Raw genomic sequence first — 21,967 nt, forward strand, 5'->3', positions numbered from 1 at the left:
TTCAAGAACTACACCACGTGTATAAGACTATATAAAACTCTTAATCAGACCTAAACTTGAATTCGCAAGTGCGATTTAGACAAACATTAGCAAAACAAATAATGACAAAATAAAAAGGGTTCAAAAAAAGGTTTATAAAATATGTATATTTTCATTTCATTTGTACCAATATTACTGTGACTACGACAGGTTATTAGAGGTTTTAAATCTAGATATTTTATCAGACAGAAAACAACAAGCGTTAAGACTTTTCGAGTCCATTTTAGAACAAATTTATTGTCTAAGAACGGTACAAAGAACTCTGTTTTAAGTACCTTACTTACTATGTATAATAACAGAGGACTGGACTCTTAGAAATTAGGCTTGTGTTAGGTTTTTAGTACTTTCATAATATTTTATTTTGTTATAACAATTCAGATGTGATTCTCTTTTATAAATAGTTATATTTATATTTTATTATTAGACAACCTAATCATTAAGATTAGGGTTATTTTAGTGGTATTTTACTTTATATGACTCAGTTTTAAACTATAAAATATTACAACTGTACTCTGATATGGTATAACTTTGAATTTTAAGCCTTTAAATTGTATTATACACAAATATTTAATTACCTTGTACAGTCCGCAACAAAAAACCTGCAACATGAGCATGTAAGTTTATTGTGAAAAGACAAAGTCTTTTGCTCCAAAATAAGTGTGCAGAGGAGGACGCCGAGGTTTCTCCTGACGTGATTCTTGCCACTTAGACGTTATGTTGATTCCCTGCGCTGTTAGGCGTAATTTCACAATAAACTTACATGCTCATGTTACAGGTTTTTTGCTGCGGACTGTACAATGCTATACTTGGCTAATGCTGTTCTTAGCAGTTTAAATATGTTATTAAATTAAATTATTATTATGTTTTCACCACTTTTTCGTAAGTAATTCGTTAAAAAAAAAAGCACACATACACACACACACTACACACGGAGTATTATGAACTATACCGATAAACCGTAAGAGGTGATTTCTTACATCAAAATAAGAAAAAGAGGGCACGGTGGCTCAGATCTTGAGTGCTCACCTCGGCTGCGTGCGGTCCCTGGCCAAGTCAGTTTGTGGTGAACAATATTCTATGGGTACTCAATTTTCCTACCACATTCTCATTCCACCAACTCTTCCATCATCATCCCTTTGCCTTAATCAATCATTTCCCTTCGCCTAACGGAACGCTCAACTGAAAAATTTCATTTGAAAATAAGAAAAGAAAGTTCATATAGGCCTGTGAGGAAAGTGCATAGTTACAGAGCTAAGGCCGTCCGACAACGTGGAAAAACGACATTGCGACATGCATTATTTCGAACATAAGAAATTGTGGAGTGGCAATCCATTGCGTAAAGGAAGTCACACAAACACAATCCAAAGATGCATAATTCAGTAATATCAGCGCAAGGGATTCGCTACAGGGCATAATGATGACCAGACATGCACCTAACAGAATTCTCAGGTATACTCCGATTTAAAGATGAGACCAAAGCAGAAAAGACATAAACCTTGACAGTAGTGAACACAGAATATTCAGTGGGAAATCGAAAGTATTGGGGGCCGTCAGTTCTATAGTTCCTCATATTCAGAATAACGCGTGCAGCGATGTGTTGTTTCACGCTAATACACGTAAAAAATGTGATATATATATATATATATATATATATATATATATATATATATATATATATATATATATATATATATATCGTGAAACAATACATCGGAGCACGCGTTATTACGAATACGAAGAAACGTGTAACTGGCGGTCCCTAAACTTCCGACTTTCCATACAGAATTAAATGATCACTGCTGTCAAGGTTTACCATATGCCTAGTTTGGACCAATATTTAAGTCACAGCATGTCTGTGAATTTTGTTGAGAGTATGCTTGGGAATTATGCCTTGTAGGGAATTCCTGGCGCAGACACTGCATATTGTTGAAAAATGCATTTTTGGATGGAATATAGGTGACTTCCTTTACGCTGATGTGAACTGCCACTCCACGGTTTTTCATCTTTGAAATAACGCGTGTTGCAATACAGCGTTTCAACACTTATGGACGGCCCTTACTTTAAACCTATACACTTTACCCCACAGATCCATGTGATTTTTTTTTTTTTTTTTTTTTTTTTTTTATTTCTTTTGATGTGAGAAATCACCTCTCACAGTTTGTTGCTGTAGTTCAATAACACCCTGTACATACACTCGCATTTAAATCTAGACAGAGGTTAGCTTGACAAAAAAACAGATTCTGATTAATCAGTTTAAGAAATAAACATGAAGTACAAAAAATAAATAACGGTAAGGATTTATTCTGGAAGAATGTAAAGTGTATCAATAACTTACTTACTGGCACCTCTGATTCCAAGCAATGTGATAGTAAAAAGATATGTGGAACGCTATCGGACGTCCCATGTGTGTAATTATCGCACTGCTCTTTATGAGTTTTTACACCCAAAACCAAATATATATATATTTACCTTTAATTATTTTTATCACCATATGTATTTTTGTGAACATACCTGAGGGCAAGTTACACTCACACTTGAAACGTAGTACTCAATACTTCGGATGAACGATGGTGAGTGTCTCTTATTTATTTATTTATTTATTTATTTGGTGAATATATACATAAAAACATATGTGCGTAATTATCTGGCACTCTGGCACGGAAATGTAATATCTATAAACAAACATAACACGACAGGAAAACTGGAGGAAGTAATGTAGCAGCAAACAAACGGATTAAAAGTGATAAAAGACTTCAGAATTAAGATGATTTCATATATAAAAACAGAATAAAAGGTACAAGCCACCGCATCTTCTCTTTTCAACTCCTAAAACTAAATCCTGTTATGCTGCAGTTATTAATAAAACATATTCTTTTAAGATACGAACAAAATATAAATTTTCGGAAAACTTCGCCCGAAGAAAACTCTCTCTCCAAAAGTAAACTAACCCTTAAGGATTATTTCATATGAAAGCTATGTTCCGAAAAAACAAATAATTCCCCCCTCTTCCGAAAATAAATTATTCCTCATAGATTTTTTCAGAGCAAATGAATTAAGCCATATTGTCAGGTTGTCAGTAAAATGTTTATTTATGAAATATACACAAAATCGTCTGAGTCAGTTTTGAGAAAATTGTCCTTAAAGATCTCATCCTAAAAATAAAATTACCCTTGTAGATAACAAAATAAATTTCTCGTACCTAGCATATTTCCTTACAAATATACGCAATCTGTGTATATTATTATTCGCAATGGTTGTCGAGCATATTTTAATTGTTATAATTTAAGTTACAGGATTTCTGTAGTGCCTTTAAGAAGTTGTGTCCGTCTACTAATGGAGAAAATAATTATGTGAAGATTCGATTTACACATTCACATGCCAGAGTCGAAATAGGAATCGATTCTTCCAACTTGTAAACGACTTCCGTGAAGGTGAAATTTGTGAAATACTAAAACACCTTAGTTTTGAACCAATTTACTTTATTCTTTCACCCTTAAAGACGACAACCGCATTTAGTTGATGAATTATCGAAAGAAATTCGTCTCTTCCACAGAACTATAATTTTTCACCTTAGGTATATGTTGCTTTTGCATTCTCAAATACAAATTATTTATTAGTTACATGATTCAATCCCAAATTCCGCATTTTTTGCCTTGTCCAATCATGCATTAGTCAAAATAAACATTGAAATATTGCCAAAAAGTGAAGAAAAAGATTGTGCTAGTGATAAGGAAATAAGAAAACCTCAAATGTCTAAACTTCTATTTAAACACATTAAGAGCACTACCAAAGGTCAAGCAGAGTACCTGCACATATATCATGGAGGCCTGCTTTTCCTCGATAATGCTCTGAGTTTTCACACCCCTTCCAGTTACCCCAGAGAGGTTAGGTCTACTGGGCAATGTGCTCATGGCATTATTGTTCAGCCGTGTCTGTCAAGGTGAGAAAAAAGAACAGGAATAAGTGCATAGCTGCAGAAAGAAAGTATTTAGAAAAGTGAAGATGAGAACACTTGAAATTCTAAACGAATATGATGTCCAATGTACACAACAATTAGATAAACTAAGATATACACATCTACTTATATAACTAGTGATTACGGTTTACTGATAAATACAAGACATTTATTTTGTATCAAATCAACTTTTGTGTTAAGATAACATTTTACAAGACACCAATCGTCTACACCATAATTAATTACACAAAATGAAAAGTTTGTATTCAGATACTATCGACTCGAAACCTTACATAAAAATATGATTAACTCAAAATACTATACACAAATCTTTACTATGTATTTTTTCTTATATTGTTGTTAACAACTTCAAACTATATTATAATTTTTATTTATTATTTTCACTCACGACATTAATAGCTAAAAATACGCGGTGCTTTTGACAAGAACAAAACTACCAGATTTCAAGTTGTATTCAAGTGCTTAAGAAATTAATCACCAAAATTATAAAAAAAAATCACTCTCATTTGTATTTCCATAATCTTTTTAAAGTTGTTTATCACAATGACACATATTGCATATTGAATTTGCATAACTTTAATAAACAGAATGAAGCAAAATTTCAATTGTACACATTTTAGAATCCACATGACAACCTTATCCTACCATGCATATCTACAGGAATTATAGTACTTGATCAACTAGTCATTAAAAAACGAAACAAATATATAAATAAAGCATACCTGTCGAGTTGCCAATACAGGTCTTTGTGGCTTAGGTGATAACTCGATCGGCGTTCTGCGAATGCCTCTGCCTGATTCCAACGGTTTACCATCTCCTAAACGATTTCTAACAAATTTTGGACTCGCTTGTATCACAGGCCTAGTAACAGGTTTTGCTTCAGCAGTCGTCTTTGGGGTGTATAGTCTGGAAACTGCAGCATACGCTGGTCTTGGGCCTGTCAGGTGTGCTCGTGTTGTCGATTGTGGTGACGTTGTAGTCTTCATGGTGGGACGGGAAGAGATAGTTGACACAGGTTTGCTCTGACTTACACTAGTAGAAACTGGAACGGGTTTAGCGGAAGAAGCACTGGTAGGAATGGACACTGTTTTCTGCGTGTTTGGAACTGCACTTACAGGCTCAGGAACAGTTGGTTCATCAGCTGCACTAATTTCTTGGATTACTTTACCTTCAGGTAAATCATCAGTCTGAGAAGCTTGATGTACCATTACCTTTACTTCCTCCCCTTCTAAAGTACTCGCATCGCTCTGAGCGTGTTCATCTTCAGTATTTGTTTGAACATCTTGTGTTCCATTAGAAGATATATGATTTTCAACAACCAACTGGTTTTCGTTAGTAGAGGAAATAATTTCTCGAACAGGCTCGACTTCATTGGAATTACTATTAATATCTTCTGAAGATGTACATTTGCACGGATCAGTAGTGCTTGCTGAAGTATGTGATGTATCCTCAATAACTTTCTGAGATACGGTATCAGTCTTTTCACTTTCTTTGTGAGCCTCCGTAACATCTCTTTCTTGGTCTTTCACTTTTTGATTCAACAAATCAAAAGTTTCAGGCTTACTCTTGTTTTCATCGTCAGTAGCACTGTTAACACACTGGAAGTTTGCTTCACTTACTGGTTTTAATTTATTCTGTTCTTCTGCAATCACTGGGGTTTCCATTAAACTTTCTTTTGTTTCCATAGACGTTTTATTTAATACTACAGAAGATTTAGGGCTTTCTTCCTCGACTAAAGGTCCATTTCTAATTAATTTGGCTGCACCACTTTTGTCAGTTTCCTGTCCACTAGACGAAGCTTTAGAATTCATCTTACTGGTTAAACTAAAATCTAGTTGTTTCTTTGCTGTGCTTTTGATATGAAGCTTCTTTTCCACAACACATGGATGGTAAACCTGTAATAATAAAAGATAAAATCGACTCAATATTCGTACAAATTATTTTACTACACTGTAAGATCCGTATGTATATATATATATATATATTCCAAATTTCGAACACAAACAGTGAGTGATTAAAAACATCAAACATGGCCAAATGGTTAACACGATCTCTTTGTTGTCGTACTCGACTTCCAAAAAAAATTTAAAAACTTTCGGTGAGCTGAACACATTATAACGGGTCATCTGGCTCGCCATACGTCCTCACGCGTTGCATCTGTGCAGTTTACTAGTCATGTTGTGCTCTAAAAAGTGAGCGGAAGGTTTTTATATATCAGCATTTTGTTAAAAGCAATAAATGTTTCACATTTTGCTATCCAATTCTTCATTTGCTATATAAAATGCGCCGCAAACGAAGAATTGGATAGTAAAATGCGAAGCATCTATGATTATAATTTATTGCCAAAATGAGCTATTTTTGCGACCACAACATCCTGATAGAAAGGTTCTTCTTCGATATCACAAATAGTTGTGATAAATCCTCCCTTGAAAATCTCACGTGTCCCTTTAAGTGTCATACCGTCCTCTATAACATACATTAATTCACTAAAGACTTCACACAATCATATTGGAGACTGATCATAGAATTGATAACAATAAAGAAACCATGTGCACTGACAGCACACGGAAATAAAGCACAACAATTAGTTTTCAAAATGAAAGACTTAACCGTATTTTCAGAAGACAAAACTTTAGCTGTACCTCTTTTATTTGTTTCAAACTCTAATAAGGAAGTCATAATTAATACTACTACATAGTCATTTCATATCATTAGTCCTTTTTTTTTTTTTTTTTTTCTACACCCTCTTGTATTTTATTGAAATAGCTCAAGAAAAATAGTGTTTTCAACTTTCAAAAGCTAAAAAGACGGACCGGATCCGGGTAGCATTTCGTTATACTACAACTTGGGTGTAACACTTGCGTGAAATTAATTTATTGACTTTCACTTTGTAGACTGCGTAGTGCCAATTTTCCGTTTCTTGGAAGAATTATGGATTCAACATTTAACGGTGTTAAATACATACGCCATCTTTATTTTTTAGTGGATTGATTTATATGGGAAACTATTTTTCCTGGCCAATGGTAGTATTTTCCTGTTTTCTTTCAAATGATCTGGAATTTCAGTGATTTCTTCTTCTAGTCTAATTCAATGTCATTTGCACTTAATATTACTTAAATTAAATTTGATTAGTAAATATATATATATATATATATATATATATATATATATATATATATATATATATATATATATATATATATATATATATATATATATATATATTTACTAAGTCTGAACATTTAAATATGTTAGAAGAAGAAATCACTTTTATAAAAAGACGTCATTAGCACATTTAAAACCCGCTACCCTTTTAGGTAATCTGTAAACTGACAAATTTTGTACTTTAAAAAAACTGTTATTACCTTTTGTCTACTTTGCTTTTCATTATCATAATACTTGTCACATAAAAAACTTATTATTATTATTATATTTCATGTCCACGCAAAACAAAAATAAACAGACAGTATTTATTATTATTTCATGTCCACGCAAAACAAAAACAGACAGACAGTATTTTCCATTTCTACTGTTGCCGACAATGCTACGCAAAAATTGTAACTGCCCTACATAGTTAAGTTTGTTCCGTAAATTACTACTACTACTGCAAAAAAAAAAAAAAAAAAAAAAAACGCTGATATATCAGTGATTCAAATAAAATTGAAGTGCTATTTAACTTATAATGTGAAACACTTGAAGAGCAGTCTTATCAACGAACTCAAAGGTACTTACTTTTGCTCTTCAAAAATCTTATTGATCGTTCAAAAAGTAATATTTAGCGTAGAATTTTTGCTGACAACAGTCAGGATTTTCAAGGCCTAGATAAGACACTGTACTTAGATTGGTATAGGAGTAAATGCTTACATTCAAAATTAATAATAATAATAATAATAAAAATCTATTTGCTTCACAAAATAAACATCTTAATTCTTTCTTTTCTTCTTTTTCTTCTTCTTCTTCTTCTTCAGTGTTTGGTGGTGCCTGTGAAGATGTCAATGATATTATTCCAACTTCTGTCCATATTTCCCATGCTCAAAATTAAACTTCAGAGTCACTAGGAGAAGAAGCGAGTACCTTTGAGTTTTTGTTACTTAACAATTTATTCAGAATTACGAGTTCTTAAGCTGTAAGAAATGTCACAATGCATAAAGAAAAGGCGTAAAAGAAAGATTAAAAAGTACATAATACAGTTTTCCATTTAAATACCGGTGTGTGTACACCAATCTTAAGAGGCAGTAGGATTGTATAGTTAGTGTGGAGTAACGCTTCGTTCTAACGAAGTCCATAAACATTTTCCATTGTATATCTTGACAGAGTTTCTTGAAAACAATCCTCTAATAAGTATATGCAAATGACAGACACATTAACGCAACTGTACCGATAAAAGCTTCATATGCATAATTAACTTGTAATTTATCATATTAATAATCCAAAACTGAATAAGAATAGCAATGAAAAACAAGGAAACGTCAAATCTTGGTTAGAGCTTAGAGTGCAGATAAAACTTTTGTTCTTTTTCTAAAATGCCATCGGTTGGTCTAGAACAAACTTCTTGGAATAAATTTCCTCTTATAACAATACAATTTGTTTAAAAGATAAAAATAATGAGTTATTTTGCACTACTTACAGGTTTATGCCATTTCTGAATGTCACTTGCACGTCTGAGCTTTCTCCTTTATTGACGATAGCAATTTTTTTTTTTTTTTTTTTTTTTTTTTTTTTAAGTTTAGTTTAACGTCCCATAATTATGACCTTTAGGCTAAACGAGACGAATGATTGATAAAAGAATAAATATAAAATTAATTTTTTTAAGCTCTCCCACGGGAATCGAAATACAAGGCACACACGCTGGCCACTAGACCAGCGGGGAAGACTTATTGATGACGGTAATGTCAAATCTATTTGAAGCTACCATCAATCCGTTCTGATTTCTTGATCCCAGTATAAGTTGTATTTATCGTTTTCAAGTATTGGATTTGGCTGCTATTTGTAGTATGTTTTGGTAACGATGGATAACATTCCATGTTATTTGGGAGAAATTATTATTATTATTATTATTATTATTATTATTATTATTATTATTATTATTATTAAAACGACTGAAGCTGTACCTTCCAACTGATTGCTGCACATTCATCTTGATTCGTATGAACATCTTTACCACTTTCTTCGATTACTATCCGATGCACATAAAATAAAACAACTTTATTCATTTAGAAACGCTTAAAAACAATAAGTAAAGATGAAAATCATGTTCCATTCTCTACATATTGAAAAAAAAAAAAAATGTTCCTTAATATTGATATAGATGCAAATTTTTCAAGCTTTGTAAAACTCACCTTCCCTGGTGACGATTTTCTTACTTCCCATGCTAAGGACGTAGGTCGCTGAGGTGGTGGCGTATTTTCATATTCCCATTTTAATTTAAACCATTCAATTAGATTATGAAAATCACGAGTATAATTATCTAACACAAGGATCACCTCCTGCAATAAAGCAATCAGGTACAAATAAAAAAATTCTATTAGAAGTTTAAGTTAGTCCAAATTAAATAGATACAGAATATTTAAGGAAATTAATCAAATAAGCACACATTCTGTTGATCTTGCATCCAAATGCTTCGAATGTAAAACAAAAGCAAGCACACACTTGGGAAAGCGTATCGTCCTAGAATATAGAAGATACTTTAAAACTAAGAAAATGTTGCCACACACACACACACATATATATCTATATATATATATATATATAAACTAGTTTTATTTGAATTAATTTTTTAAATGATCTCATTTTGATGTATGTAGCACAAGAAGCATACGGATTGTACATAACAGTTGGCCTGAGGTGTATATACTTTCGTAAGCGCAAACCCCCCTCCCCCCCCCTAAAAAAACTAACTGAAATTAAAAGTACAATATCCAATTGCGATCATTATGCGTAAGTTACGATTTTCAACTTTCTAACAAGAATGAGAAAAGGAAATATGTTAAAAGAAGACGACTGTGGCTGTGAGATAAAGGAAGATTAATCTATTCTTGTATTTATGATTCTGATTTCTATTCGCTATTTCTGTATAAAGTATCGAAAGAAAGAAAAATGATTTTTCATTACTTTGAATTTAAATAGAACTTTTGCTAATGTTATCTAATGATCTCGTACTGATCTAATGGTCTCCTATGAACAAACGTGTTTACCTCAGGGCCAACACTAATGAGATTTTAATCAGAGATCCAGCAGTGAATCCTTCAACAAAGCCAGTCTTTTCTCCTTCTTTTGTTCCTCACTTCTTTCAGTCATTATTCAACATAATTATCTTCACTACAAGATGACAGATTAATCGTCTTTTGCGGTCTTTTCCACATACAAACATAACGAAGAGCGAACACACGATATATCTCATCGAACAACATGGCACTACTCATACACAGTACAATGTTAACGTCCTCTGGCTTATATGACACGAATTACATACTACCGAGGTGCCAATAATAGTATTGAATGACTAGTAAACCCTATGGAATACAGTATACTTTGTGTTGTATAATACATTGACTATTGGACTGAAGACGTTGAATTAGGATATGGTTTGAACCGATCTTCCTCCTTTATTATAAAGTTATTATCCCTGTCAGTCACCAATAGTCCTATTCTTGCAGCGCCTGTGGGCACATGTGAGTCAAAGAATATGAAAAAGATAACAAATATAATTATTCTCCTGTTCCTGAATAATCCGAAATTTTGAGACTGGTCAAACATCAAATTTAAATACGTATTAAGAATGTATTTTTCCAGCTAAGAGACAGGTATTGGAAGTAGTCTTTATATAAAACACAAAATAAGAGCTACCTATGGATTTAGGTAATTTGCAAAAAAAATTTTATTCGATCTAGGGTTCCCACTCAAACTAAATAATTAAATTCACGACTTTTTCACGGTTTTTACAGTCAAAAAAATGTTCAATTTCACGGACGGAAAGTTTATAAATATAATCTTTACCGATCGTACACCGACTATAAAGACCGTCCGATGCGGATTTTTATTTATTTATTTTTTTTTTATTTTAAAATTTTCTAGATTTTCGGTCTGATAACGAAAAATCGCTGCTTATTCCAGGTTTTCTCATGCTATACGAAATCCACGGCTTTATTCACTGTTTTACAGTTGGGTGAGCACCCTGTAATCATACGATCACTGACAATCATTGCAATCACACAAAAAATTTGCTTCCACGAATTGAAAAATTAAATGAAATCTTTCAGTTTAACGTCCCACGATTATGCTCTTTAGACTCAGGGAAACGGATGATTTAGACAAGTATATGATGATGGAAGAATTGGTGGAATAATAATGTGGGAGGAAACTGGAGTATCCGAGAAAAAATGAAATGAAATTTTTGAGTTTTACGTCCCACGGTTATGCCGGTTAGGCTAAAGGAGTTTTTGAGAAATGAGGGAAATGGTGGAATGAAGAAAGTGGGAGGAAACGGGAAAACCCCGAGAAAACCCACGCATACGGTGTTTGTCCACCACAAAGTTCACTTGGTGCAAGCTGGGATCGAACCAGGGACCCCAAGCACCAGAGGTGAACGCTCTACCACTAAACCACCGTTGCCCCCCGAGGAAAATCACAACCACGATGTTGTCCATCACAAACTTACTTGGCCGAGGATCTACCATGGACTCCGAGCACCAGAGGTAAGCGCTCTATCACTGAGCCACCGTGCTTCCCCTCCCCGGCCCCTTGGTTCTAACAAGGTTCATGACACAGTTGTCCCGCCCCTTTTGGGACCAAACCTAGTGGACATTGTAGACCTTGACTCCCGATATGAGGAATGGGTTGGCATTCGCCAGACTAAAGCCTGGTTTAGCAGTAACCGCCGTTGGAACGTCGCCAAGCAGTCCGCCAAGGCCGACCGGCATGCCTGTGGCTACAGAGAACCTGACCGTAGAGTTAGTTTGTGAAGGCGTTGTTTTGTGCTGTTTCGCGCTGGTTCTTGCTGTTTCTTTGCAAGTGTGTGTTTTAACGCTGTTGTAGTCATATGGCAACGGCTGGAAAGAGAGTTTTGTGTTACATTAGCAGTGCGTTTGGACTGATTGTGTGGACTCTGCATCCTGTGAGTGTGGATCAAGAGTGACTGATTATAGTGGACTCTCCTTTAAGCGTAATATGTTTGACAGATAGACTTGTGCGGGATCCCGAATAAGCGACATGGCTACCCGAGTGACGAATAAAATCAATCCTGCGAACATTATTCACCTCCTCCAGGAGCGTCTGCGCACACGGGAATTTGCGCAGACACGACCGAATCAACAGGAAATCGAACTGGCTAATATTATTTGGGACACGGTCTTGGCTGCAAATTGCAGTGATGTTTATGATGTCGAAGTCATGGAAACATTGGACATTGGATCTGTTGGGCGTGACAGTGATGAGAATTTCCAAATTGTGGTTGACGATTCGCATACCGCAGCAACTTCTGTCGATTCTCCATACAAATCAAGCCCTAGAAAGCGACGTAGAGCATCTGGTGAAGGTCCTACTGTCAAGCAAAAGTTCAAAGCCATTTCCTTGAGGACGAACGATTTTCACCAAGACAAGAAAACTTGGAAAACTGTCAAATACGTCATGTCAAAATGCTTGTTCCTTGGCAGTAATGAAGACTCAGCTCGGAAATCACCAAACCGTTGGCTCGAAGCACATCAAAGAGGAGGTAGTCGGGAGGATAAGCTGCGAGATGTCTACGAGCATGTTTATGACAAGTTCATTAAAGCCAGAGACAATCGCGAAATCATCCATGACACTCGAATCAAGTACTGGGCAAATGCAAGAGCGAAAGAACTCGGTGGTATTCCGAATTTCAAGGCAAGCGACCGCTGGATTCAAAGATTCAAGCGCACCTACGACTTGACATCACGTAAAATCACGAAAATCATCACACGTTCAAAGTTGGTCAAAGAATCTAAACGAACCGAGGAATTGGAAGCATTCCGAGTGCGGGTCAATGGCAAGATCGAGCGGTACGGTGTCGATAGCGTTTTCAACATGGATCAGTCTGGTTTTCAACTGGAAATGCACACAGGGCGTACTTTGGCAATCAAAGGTTCACGGCACATCGAAGTCGGTGTCCAAAACGTTGATTCTACAAAGTACAGTTACACAATTCAACCGATTCTGTGTGCTAACGGAACTTTACATCCAATGTTATTCATCGTACTCAAGGAAACATCTGGCAAAATTCCTGCTAATCCAAGACCACCCCTCGCAACATTTGCAAATCTTTACGTTGTCGCCTCAAAGTCCGGGAAAATGACCAAGGAGCTCCTGGAAAAGTGGTGCAAAGATGTTTACTCCAACGCAGCACCTCGAGATCGAGTGTCATGTCTGATCATCGATTCGTGGAGGCCATACGCGGACACTGATAGCATGTTTCCGACTGGAATGACTGTTGACATCCAACAAGTTCCCGAAGGATGTACGGACGAAGGACAGCCGCTTGATGTTCGCCACTTCCGTCAACGTAAAGTTTTCCAACGATACATCGAGGACCACATCTTGTGCGACGAGCCTGACATTGATTTGAAACAGCGGAATCAAATAATGAAACGGCAATCTTTAATACATCATCAACTGTGCTCTCCTAGATTTCGTGAAATGAATCGATCGGCTTGGACAAAGGCTGGCTTCGACGTCGGCGATGCTGGGGCATTCTTCATTCCCAAAAAGTTCTGCTTCGATCAAATTACAGGTGAATGTTTCACTTGTGATGTAGCTACTTTTATTGTATGTGCTTGGTGTAAAAAGAACTTGTGTTTCAGACATTTTTATTATGATCATCATTACCATGACAATCTTGAAGATTATGTCGAGTAGAATTACTGGATGAAATCCTGTACGCATTTTCTTTGCAACCGAAAATAAATGGTTTATGTTAGGCCCAGAGTAACCAAAATGGTCGTGTTGGTTAGATATAGTGTACTACATCCTATGACACCTACATTGTTAACTTGCGCCTTCTAGAGGTCGAGAAGGAAGGGTTAGAACTTTTTCGCATTTATTCTTGCTCCACCTGAACCGGAAGTCGGACGGGGTCAAATTGGGGGTTACATTACTGTACTCATATAGTATTATTTGCGGATATATAGAAATGAACCCTAACCACCCTGGGGAGGTCAGAATCGAACAGTTCTACAAAAGTTCCAACGACGTTTACTTCTAAACCAGGCTTTAGTCTGGCGAATGCCAACCCATTCCGCGCATCGGGAGTCAAGGTCTACAATGTCCACTAGGTTTGGTCCCAAAAGGGGCGGGACAACTGTGTCATGAACCTTGTAAGAATTAAAAAGTAATTCACTTGAATAGCAAGACATACTAGCATTTGTAAAATAACTGAAAAATGAAAAACTGAATAAGGAGAAAAAGTAGATAATAAATTTTTGTGTATTAAAATGTACATTGTTTACTTTTTTCGTACATACTTACTAAAACTTTTTAATTATTGCTGACATGTAGTACTTTTTTAGTTAATTTGTAACAATATTGTCAGCAATAATTCTCCTTAAACACTATGCTAACGAAGTTTGATGAAAATAATGTGGTGATTCTTTATTCAAAGAAACGATGGAATGCATATAAATTATTCAAAAGAACAGTTATATTACTCCAAGCACTCAACAAAGCGTTTCTCTGCGTTCAGTTTGAGGTAGACTTTTATATCTTCATCAGTACAAAGGGTGAAATATTATGCTTAACAACCCACATTTTAGAGAATTCTGTCGTTGGGCATAACCAGAAGTCTATCTACAAGAAAACAAGAAATTAATTATTGCTTGTTGATTTGTATACTCTTTTTTCTTCTTGAATTCTGTGTTAGGAGTCAACATATTCATTTGAGCGCTCAAAGAAATAACACAGAATTCGAGAAAAAGACCATATAAATCAACAAATAATAATTAATCTCTTGTTTTTTTGTAAATAGATTTTTGGAGTCTGATGAGAGAATTCTTCAAAATATAAGTTATTCAGCAGCTTAGTTTCTCATACTTCATAATGACGAAGATGAAAACCCACATCGAAATATATGCATAAAAATGCTTTCTTGCACGCCTCGGGGTTACATTACTGTGCCCCCGAGTTACATTGCACTTTCTTAACAAATGTGGTGATTCGTTATAATAAACTTCTTGTTACTGAGGATCTAAATTAAGTAGTTTAATTTATTGATATTGCGTAAGCAATCTTTGCATATTATACAAATATGTGGTCACACAACTCAGGGTTGTTGGAAATTCTTCCAGTCCCTGTTTTTTGGCGGAGGGGGCGGCGTAAAACCTATATTAAAAAACACAAACCCAAAAAAAGGCTCACCTCTAAAAATATTTGGTCTAGGAATTAATTCGTGCGGGTGGACAAGAGATGGCGCAACGAACGGAGCGTCCTACAGTTCCGTGTATCCACACATGTGTTGCAAACCCCTGTCATCGCGTATCGTTCGTAGTATAGGGCAGTGGATTAAAGCGTCAACAACACCAGTTTGTAGTTAAGTGAACATGGCGCAATTTGTGCCTGATAAAGTGTTTTTGCGGGGTGTCTGCTGCATTACTTTAACATGCAGAAAAGTGCGACTGAAAGTCATCGTATTTTGGTGGAAGTGTATGGTGACCATGCTCTAGCTGAGCGAACGTGTCAGAAGTGGTTTGCACGGTTTAGAAATGGTGATTTCGGCTTGGCAGACCAAGAGCGAGCTGGACAGCCAAAAAAAATTTCAAGACGAAGAATTGACAGCATTGCTCGAGCAGGATTCGTGTCAAACGCAGGAACAACTTGCAGCAGCATTAGGCGTTGATCAAACAACAGTCTCCAAACGCTTGAAAGCCATGGGAATGATTCAAAAGATGTCACATTGGGTTCCACATGAATTAAAAGACAGAGACGTTGAAAGACGAAAAACCATTTGCGAATTGCTGCTTCAACGACAGAGCAGAAAGGGGTTTCTGCATCGAATTATTACGGGTGATGAGAAGTGGATCCATTACGAGAACCCTAAACGAAAAAAGGCCTGGGTGAAACCAGGTGAACCAGGTCCATCACAACCAAAACGAGATATTCACTGTGCAAAGGTTATGCTGTGCATATGGTGGGATATGAAAGGTGTGGTGTACTATGAGCTGCTGCAACCGGGTGAAACTATGAATGGAGAACGTTATCGACGACAATTAATGCGTTTGAAGCAAGCTCTGGCCAGAACACGACCAGAATGGGAGAACAGACATTATAAACTTATTGTTCAACATGATAACGCTCGCCCACATGTCGCAAAACCGGTCAAAACCTATTTAGAAAATGTCGGATGGGAAGTTTTACCCCACCCGCCGTATTCACCAGACGTTGCTCCTTCGGACTACTACTTGTTCGATTGCATGAACAACGATTTGATTGGACAGCGGTTTACTTCTTCAGAAGATATCGAAACATGGGTCTCTGACTGGATCGCTTCCAAGGATGAGGACTTCTTTCGCCACGGAATCCGTACATTGCCTGACAGATGGGCGAAAGTGGTGGCTAGCGATGGACAATATTTTTCTTAAGGTATTTATGTATTTTGTGTTTGTACTACAGCTTCAATGAGTGCGTACCAACCGCACGAATTAATTCCTAGACCAAATATATCTCAAAACTTGGACTGAAATGTGATTATAATTCCTTCAATCAAGTTTTTCAGTACACGTCTAGCTTCAGAATTGGCTTAAAGTATGTATTTATCAAGAGAATACCAACACAATATCATTGATAAAAAAAAAATGTTTGGGAATAATGAATAACGAATTTTGTTTGCGCTCGATCAAATTCGCTGTAACAGTGTTCAATCTATTATATAAAAATAAACTGGATCTTGTTTCTGATCGCACAAAAGGAAACGGATACTGTTTGAAACGAATTTTTGGATGTAGTTATTATGTACCTCGAAATGGGCTTTTATCAAGTTATTTTGATTAAAATTCGTATTCTAAGGGCGGGTGGAGCAGAGGGTCAAAATCTATGCGAAAAATTGAGTATCTCCCGATTCTGTCAACTTAGGAAGATGAAAGTTAGTATTATATCCTCATCAAAAATAAGTGTCTGAGTGCTTTCGAGAGGAGGGTAAGAAGAGAAGAAGTGGGGCAATTTCTATAATTTATTTCTTTACATTGAAAGCGTTGTTGCCTGTTGTTTGTGATTGCATCACGGAGAAACGGCTGAACAGCTTGAACGTAATTAGTACCTACCTTGAGCTGGGTTGCTGATATATTAGATTGTTTCAAGGGCGCATCCTGGAGGGGTAGAAGTGATTCAAAATTTATGTAAAAAAAAAAAAATGCAGAGTTATTTTTTTCACCCCGAGGATGAAACTTAGTAGATGAAACTCATTAAGTGGACACGTGTTGCAGCGTTTTTAAAAATTTTGGTTTTAAGGGCGGCATTTTCCATAATTCCTTTCTTCGCATTGAAAACGATGTAGCCTGTTGTTTGTGATCGCATCACTGGCAAACGATTGAACAGTTTGAAGTGGAAAACATAATTAATATCTACCTTGAGCTGGGTTTTTACTTGTTATTTTGATTAAAGAGCGCATCCTAATGGAAGTAGAGGGAATTCTAAATTTCAGCCAAAAATACAATATCTCATGAGCAGATGAAGTTAGGTAGATGAAACTCGGTATATTAATTTCTTATTAAAAATAAGGTGACACAGCTTTCCTCATCTTTGAAAATTACCGTTTTAAAGAAAGAAGGAGGACATTTTCTATAATCTCTTGTCTCGCATTTAAATCGATGTAGTCTGTTGTTTGTGTTTACGTCACGGGGAAATAATTGAACAGTTTGAAATGAGTTTTGAACACAGTTAATACCTACTTCAAGCTGGAATTTTATTACGTAATTCTGGTTCAAAATTTATGAAAAAAACAGAATATCTTATGAAGTTTTTATTACTACACTTTAATTGATATGCGTACCCTAAAGGGAGAGCAGAGGTTTAAAAGAACAGCCATTTCAGCCCAAGCAATACAACTACATTACTTTTCTTTTTGTAGTACGTACTCGCATATTAATACAAACAAATAATAAAATGTTTTTCTCCACGTATGAGTTAATTACAAATCGGAAACACTTCACTTAAAAAGGGAAGTTACTGTTGTATGTTACAAAAGCCCTTTATCGTAAAATCTATTGTAAGAAAGCAAATTAAGAATTGGAAATAAGATTTTTTTTTTTTTTTTTTTTTTCAAAAATAGTCATTTCCAACATTCCAGTTCTTCCCTTAAAAAGAATAAAAAACGTTTTACTAAAAACACCCATTTAACAAATCTATTTTTTTCTTCTTCTTTTTTAATCTCTCGCTCCTGAACTTGAGATACTGCCCCAGTATATAGAGGAAACTAAAAGAATCTTCAGTCAGAAGTGGCTTAGAGATTTGGATCCTGAGTATAATATTGATTTTATTCCTATAATAAATCATATAGAATTACAAACCTCTTTGTGACTGCACAGAACTGTGTACTTACTTCTTTCTAGAAATCGAAATATAAGCGAGTGTCACTGATGCAAAGTGTCCCACGAAACACGGATGCGGTTTAATAGATTTCTCACGATTATTCACCGAGATCAAGGGAGACAGTGATGATAAGATCGATGCTAATGATGGGAGAAAACAGAACCCTGAGTAAACCATGCACACAGTGTTTGCCCACCACAAAGCCCACTTGGCGGGAGCTGGGATTGAACCAGGAACCCACGCCAGAGGTGTCACCACGGCCTCAAAACGGAATTCCATACTTTCATGTGTACAATAGAACATGAATGCTTAAACAGTATTTGAAGTAGGAATATGACTTTAAATGTAAGTACAAAATTTAATAAGAACCCAATTTTGTCCAATAAAACCCATTGGGCTGTGTTTTTCACAACCCTGCTAGAAGTTTACTCACCTTACATTCTGCTATACTTTCGTCAGTTTCGCAAGTTTGATAAATTTCATCAACGGCTCTTTGTAAGTTGCCAAACAGAAAAGCCCAATACCTTGCTTGCAACTCTGAAAAACAAAATGGATTTGATAATAATGGACAAAGTAATAATATATTCATCAAAACTGTTCGAATTAGTTCTAACAAAAAAAAAAAAAAAAAAAAAATAGTTTACATATGTTATTACGTAAATTGACTATCATACGACTCATCTCACGGTATGAAAAACTACGAATTACATTTTATTCTGAGCGGAGAGATCCACGTTGCATTCGAGTGCACTACCTGAAACTAAAAATCTAATACCACCAAATTACCTGTGGTACACAGCAGTTTTCAATTCCTTGTAACTTTAATCCTATTGATTCAAAATGTGTCATATGATCATAGTCTTCGACACTAAAGCACTTTGGATGTATATTGCAGAGTTCTTACAAAATTACTTTTACCATTTTCCCTGATTTCCAGCAGCAAGACCAACTATTTTCCCTGACCCGCGACATTTAATAAGATAATGATGTTCTGATGATGAATGTCTGTTAGAGCTAAATAAAGGCTTGGGCCAATGATTCTCAACGTGTGTACTATTTTCCGTTTGCAACACTATACAGTAGACACAGAGCCATACAAATGGCTAATAATAGTAAACAAGCAAACCAGCGTAAGCTAACCAAAGAATTGATATTTGAGCTAATGAAGAAACCCTATAAGACATCTTTCAATAATATTACACATTAATGTTAAACTTCTTTAAAAAAGAAACGCTAAGAAGAAATTGGCCACCCTTCTCCCCAATGAGCAGCTGTAACTTAAAAATTCTTAAAAAATGTCAACAAGTTGCTTCTGTTAATTTCGAAGAAATTAAGACCCGCTCCTAAAAATTTAGTAAGCAAACGAAAAACAATACTTTAATGGAACTTCTCAATATTTCTTCGAATTCAATAAAATGAGAAAATGAAACAATTAGTTAAATTTTTCAAAATAATGTGTAAAGATATATGCAATTGTGATTTTTTTCCCTGAAACGCAAAAATATTTTAAAGTATAACATAATGAAAGTTATGAAGAGCGGACATTACAACTGCCCATGCCAATTCCCTAACCTCCATTTCTTGTACCGATTTTTTTTTTTTTTTTCAGTTATTACAATAGATCCTAACTGTTATTACAATAGAACATAAATTAATTGTGTTATATATATTGTACAACATACTAAAAGGTAAAAAGGATTTAAATGATATTAAGTAAGTAGGAACACTATTTAAAAACTTTTAACAATAACAGCTACGATTACTTGTTTCAGTTACTTAGATTGATTGCTTTAAAATTTTGATCTCACTTTCAATTTCTTCTTATTCCAATCTTTTTTTTTTTTTTTCTTAAGTTCATTTCTCTTTTATTTCTAGTTCTTTTAACTCAGCCATTTTCCTCCGTTTAAGTACCACCTGAGACTTCTCATTTTCTCTTTCTTTTCTTCCAAAGCCGAATTATATATTGTTTTCGCACCTTTTACAGAAGTTAAGAGTTTTGGATCTGAAGCATTGAGACATCTCATTCCACCTATGCAGGCCAAATAATCTACCAGTTGTTGTTGGACTAGTAAAGAAGCCTCTTGCAAATTTTCTAGTAATAAACTTTTGTCAATAGAAAAACCAGATTCTACACTTGCATTTCCATGTAAAATAATCAATATCATTTTCACAAGACTCAAGAAGTGTTTGAATTTATTTTTGCCACTTAGAACTGATTTATGAAACTCATCAAGATTTGTTTTGCTTCCATCTGAATTATAATAAGACGCCAACACACTTTTTGACCGCTGAAGAAAAGATTCGAACTCTTTCTAAACCAGCTCTGCTTTAACATCATCGAGACGAGACGACTGATGGAATATTTCCAAGCACTTCGTCTTTCTTATCCGGCAATTTTAGGTTTATGCAAGAAAATCTCAGGATCAAGGCATGAAATGGTACGAGTAAGAGGATATCTAAGATGACATTTTCCGCGTATATTTTTAGTAGTACCTATCAAAAATTTTTGAAAATCACTGAAAAAACTGCACTTGTCTAGTTCATTGACATCTTGAAGCTTCCCTTTTTTTTTTATTATTATTTTATTTTATTTATTTATTTATTTATTTATTTTTCGAATTCTATATCTACATTCTTTGGGGCTTTCAGATTATTTTTAACTCTTAGATCGACAGACATTAACTTATTTGCTGTTATGATAAAGTGAAGAATTCCTTCTCTTACAAATGCTTCAATAAATTTATAATAACAGTAAACAATTCTTCATATAAAAGAGGGGCCATAGGTCTTTTGGCCTGAAACTTAGTTTAAAAATGGTTCTAGCTCCAACGCCACACATTTGAAAAATGTAAGTTTAGCAGGCATGAGGGGATCTTGAACACCTAATTCCACTCTGTTCACAGTGGAATTTTGGAAAAGTTTAGTGTCAGGACTTTCAATGAAACCTTTCACATTTTCAAATAGTTTTAAAGGTCTGTCTACACAATCAGCATTGTCCACCAATCGAACTTCACTTTTTTTTTTTTTTTTTTTTTTTTTTTTTTTAAGTAATTCCTGTGTATTTTTACTGTTCCTACAAAATGAGACAAACATTCCTCTTCGGGCTGGTGACTCTCTATATAAATAATAAAGATCGTAAAAACTTGTTGAGGTTCCATTTAACGATTAAATGTTCCCTTTAAACGAGCACCGTGTAGCACATGCAAACCACAGGATCCAGTCTGTGAAGGTTTGGTTTCACTTCCCTGTACCTCTATTTCAGTTTGTACAGAAGTAAGAAACTTCCAATTAACACTGGTTCCATCCACGCTTATTTGGAGTATCTTGATCAAATCAAAACCCTCTGGGAAAGGTTCCTTAAATTTCAACAACAAATCATTTGCAGTTGCCCTATATATATATATATATATATATATATATATA

At 35.1% G+C, this 21,967-nt stretch overlaps 1 protein-coding gene across 2 annotated transcripts in view; it reads right to left on the reverse strand.

Moving 5' to 3' along the window:
- ssp3 (SCAPER domain-containing protein short spindle 3) overlaps nucleotides 1-21,967 on the reverse strand; it is a 522,155-nt gene that overhangs the window by 446,528 nt on the left and 53,660 nt on the right. The window contains exons 4-7 of one of the 2 annotated variants that reach the window (XM_081747551.1): nucleotides 18,978-19,081; nucleotides 9,355-9,501; nucleotides 4,738-5,910; nucleotides 3,846-3,971 (exon numbers count right to left, since the gene is read on the reverse strand). In XM_081747551.1, coding sequence (XP_081603677.1) covers nucleotides 3,846-3,971; nucleotides 4,738-5,910; nucleotides 9,355-9,501; nucleotides 18,978-19,081 — 1,550 coding nt within the window. The remainder of the gene's footprint in view (nucleotides 1-3,845; nucleotides 3,972-4,737; nucleotides 5,911-9,354; nucleotides 9,502-18,977; nucleotides 19,082-21,967) is intronic. The other variant, XM_081747559.1, reaches the window with a different exon arrangement.

The sequence above is a fragment of the Thermobia domestica genome, chromosome 2, assembly GCF_964235325.1.
Source record: "Thermobia domestica chromosome 2, izTheDome1.hap1.1, whole genome shotgun sequence".
Lineage (NCBI taxonomy): Eukaryota > Metazoa > Arthropoda > Insecta > Zygentoma > Lepismatidae > Thermobia > Thermobia domestica.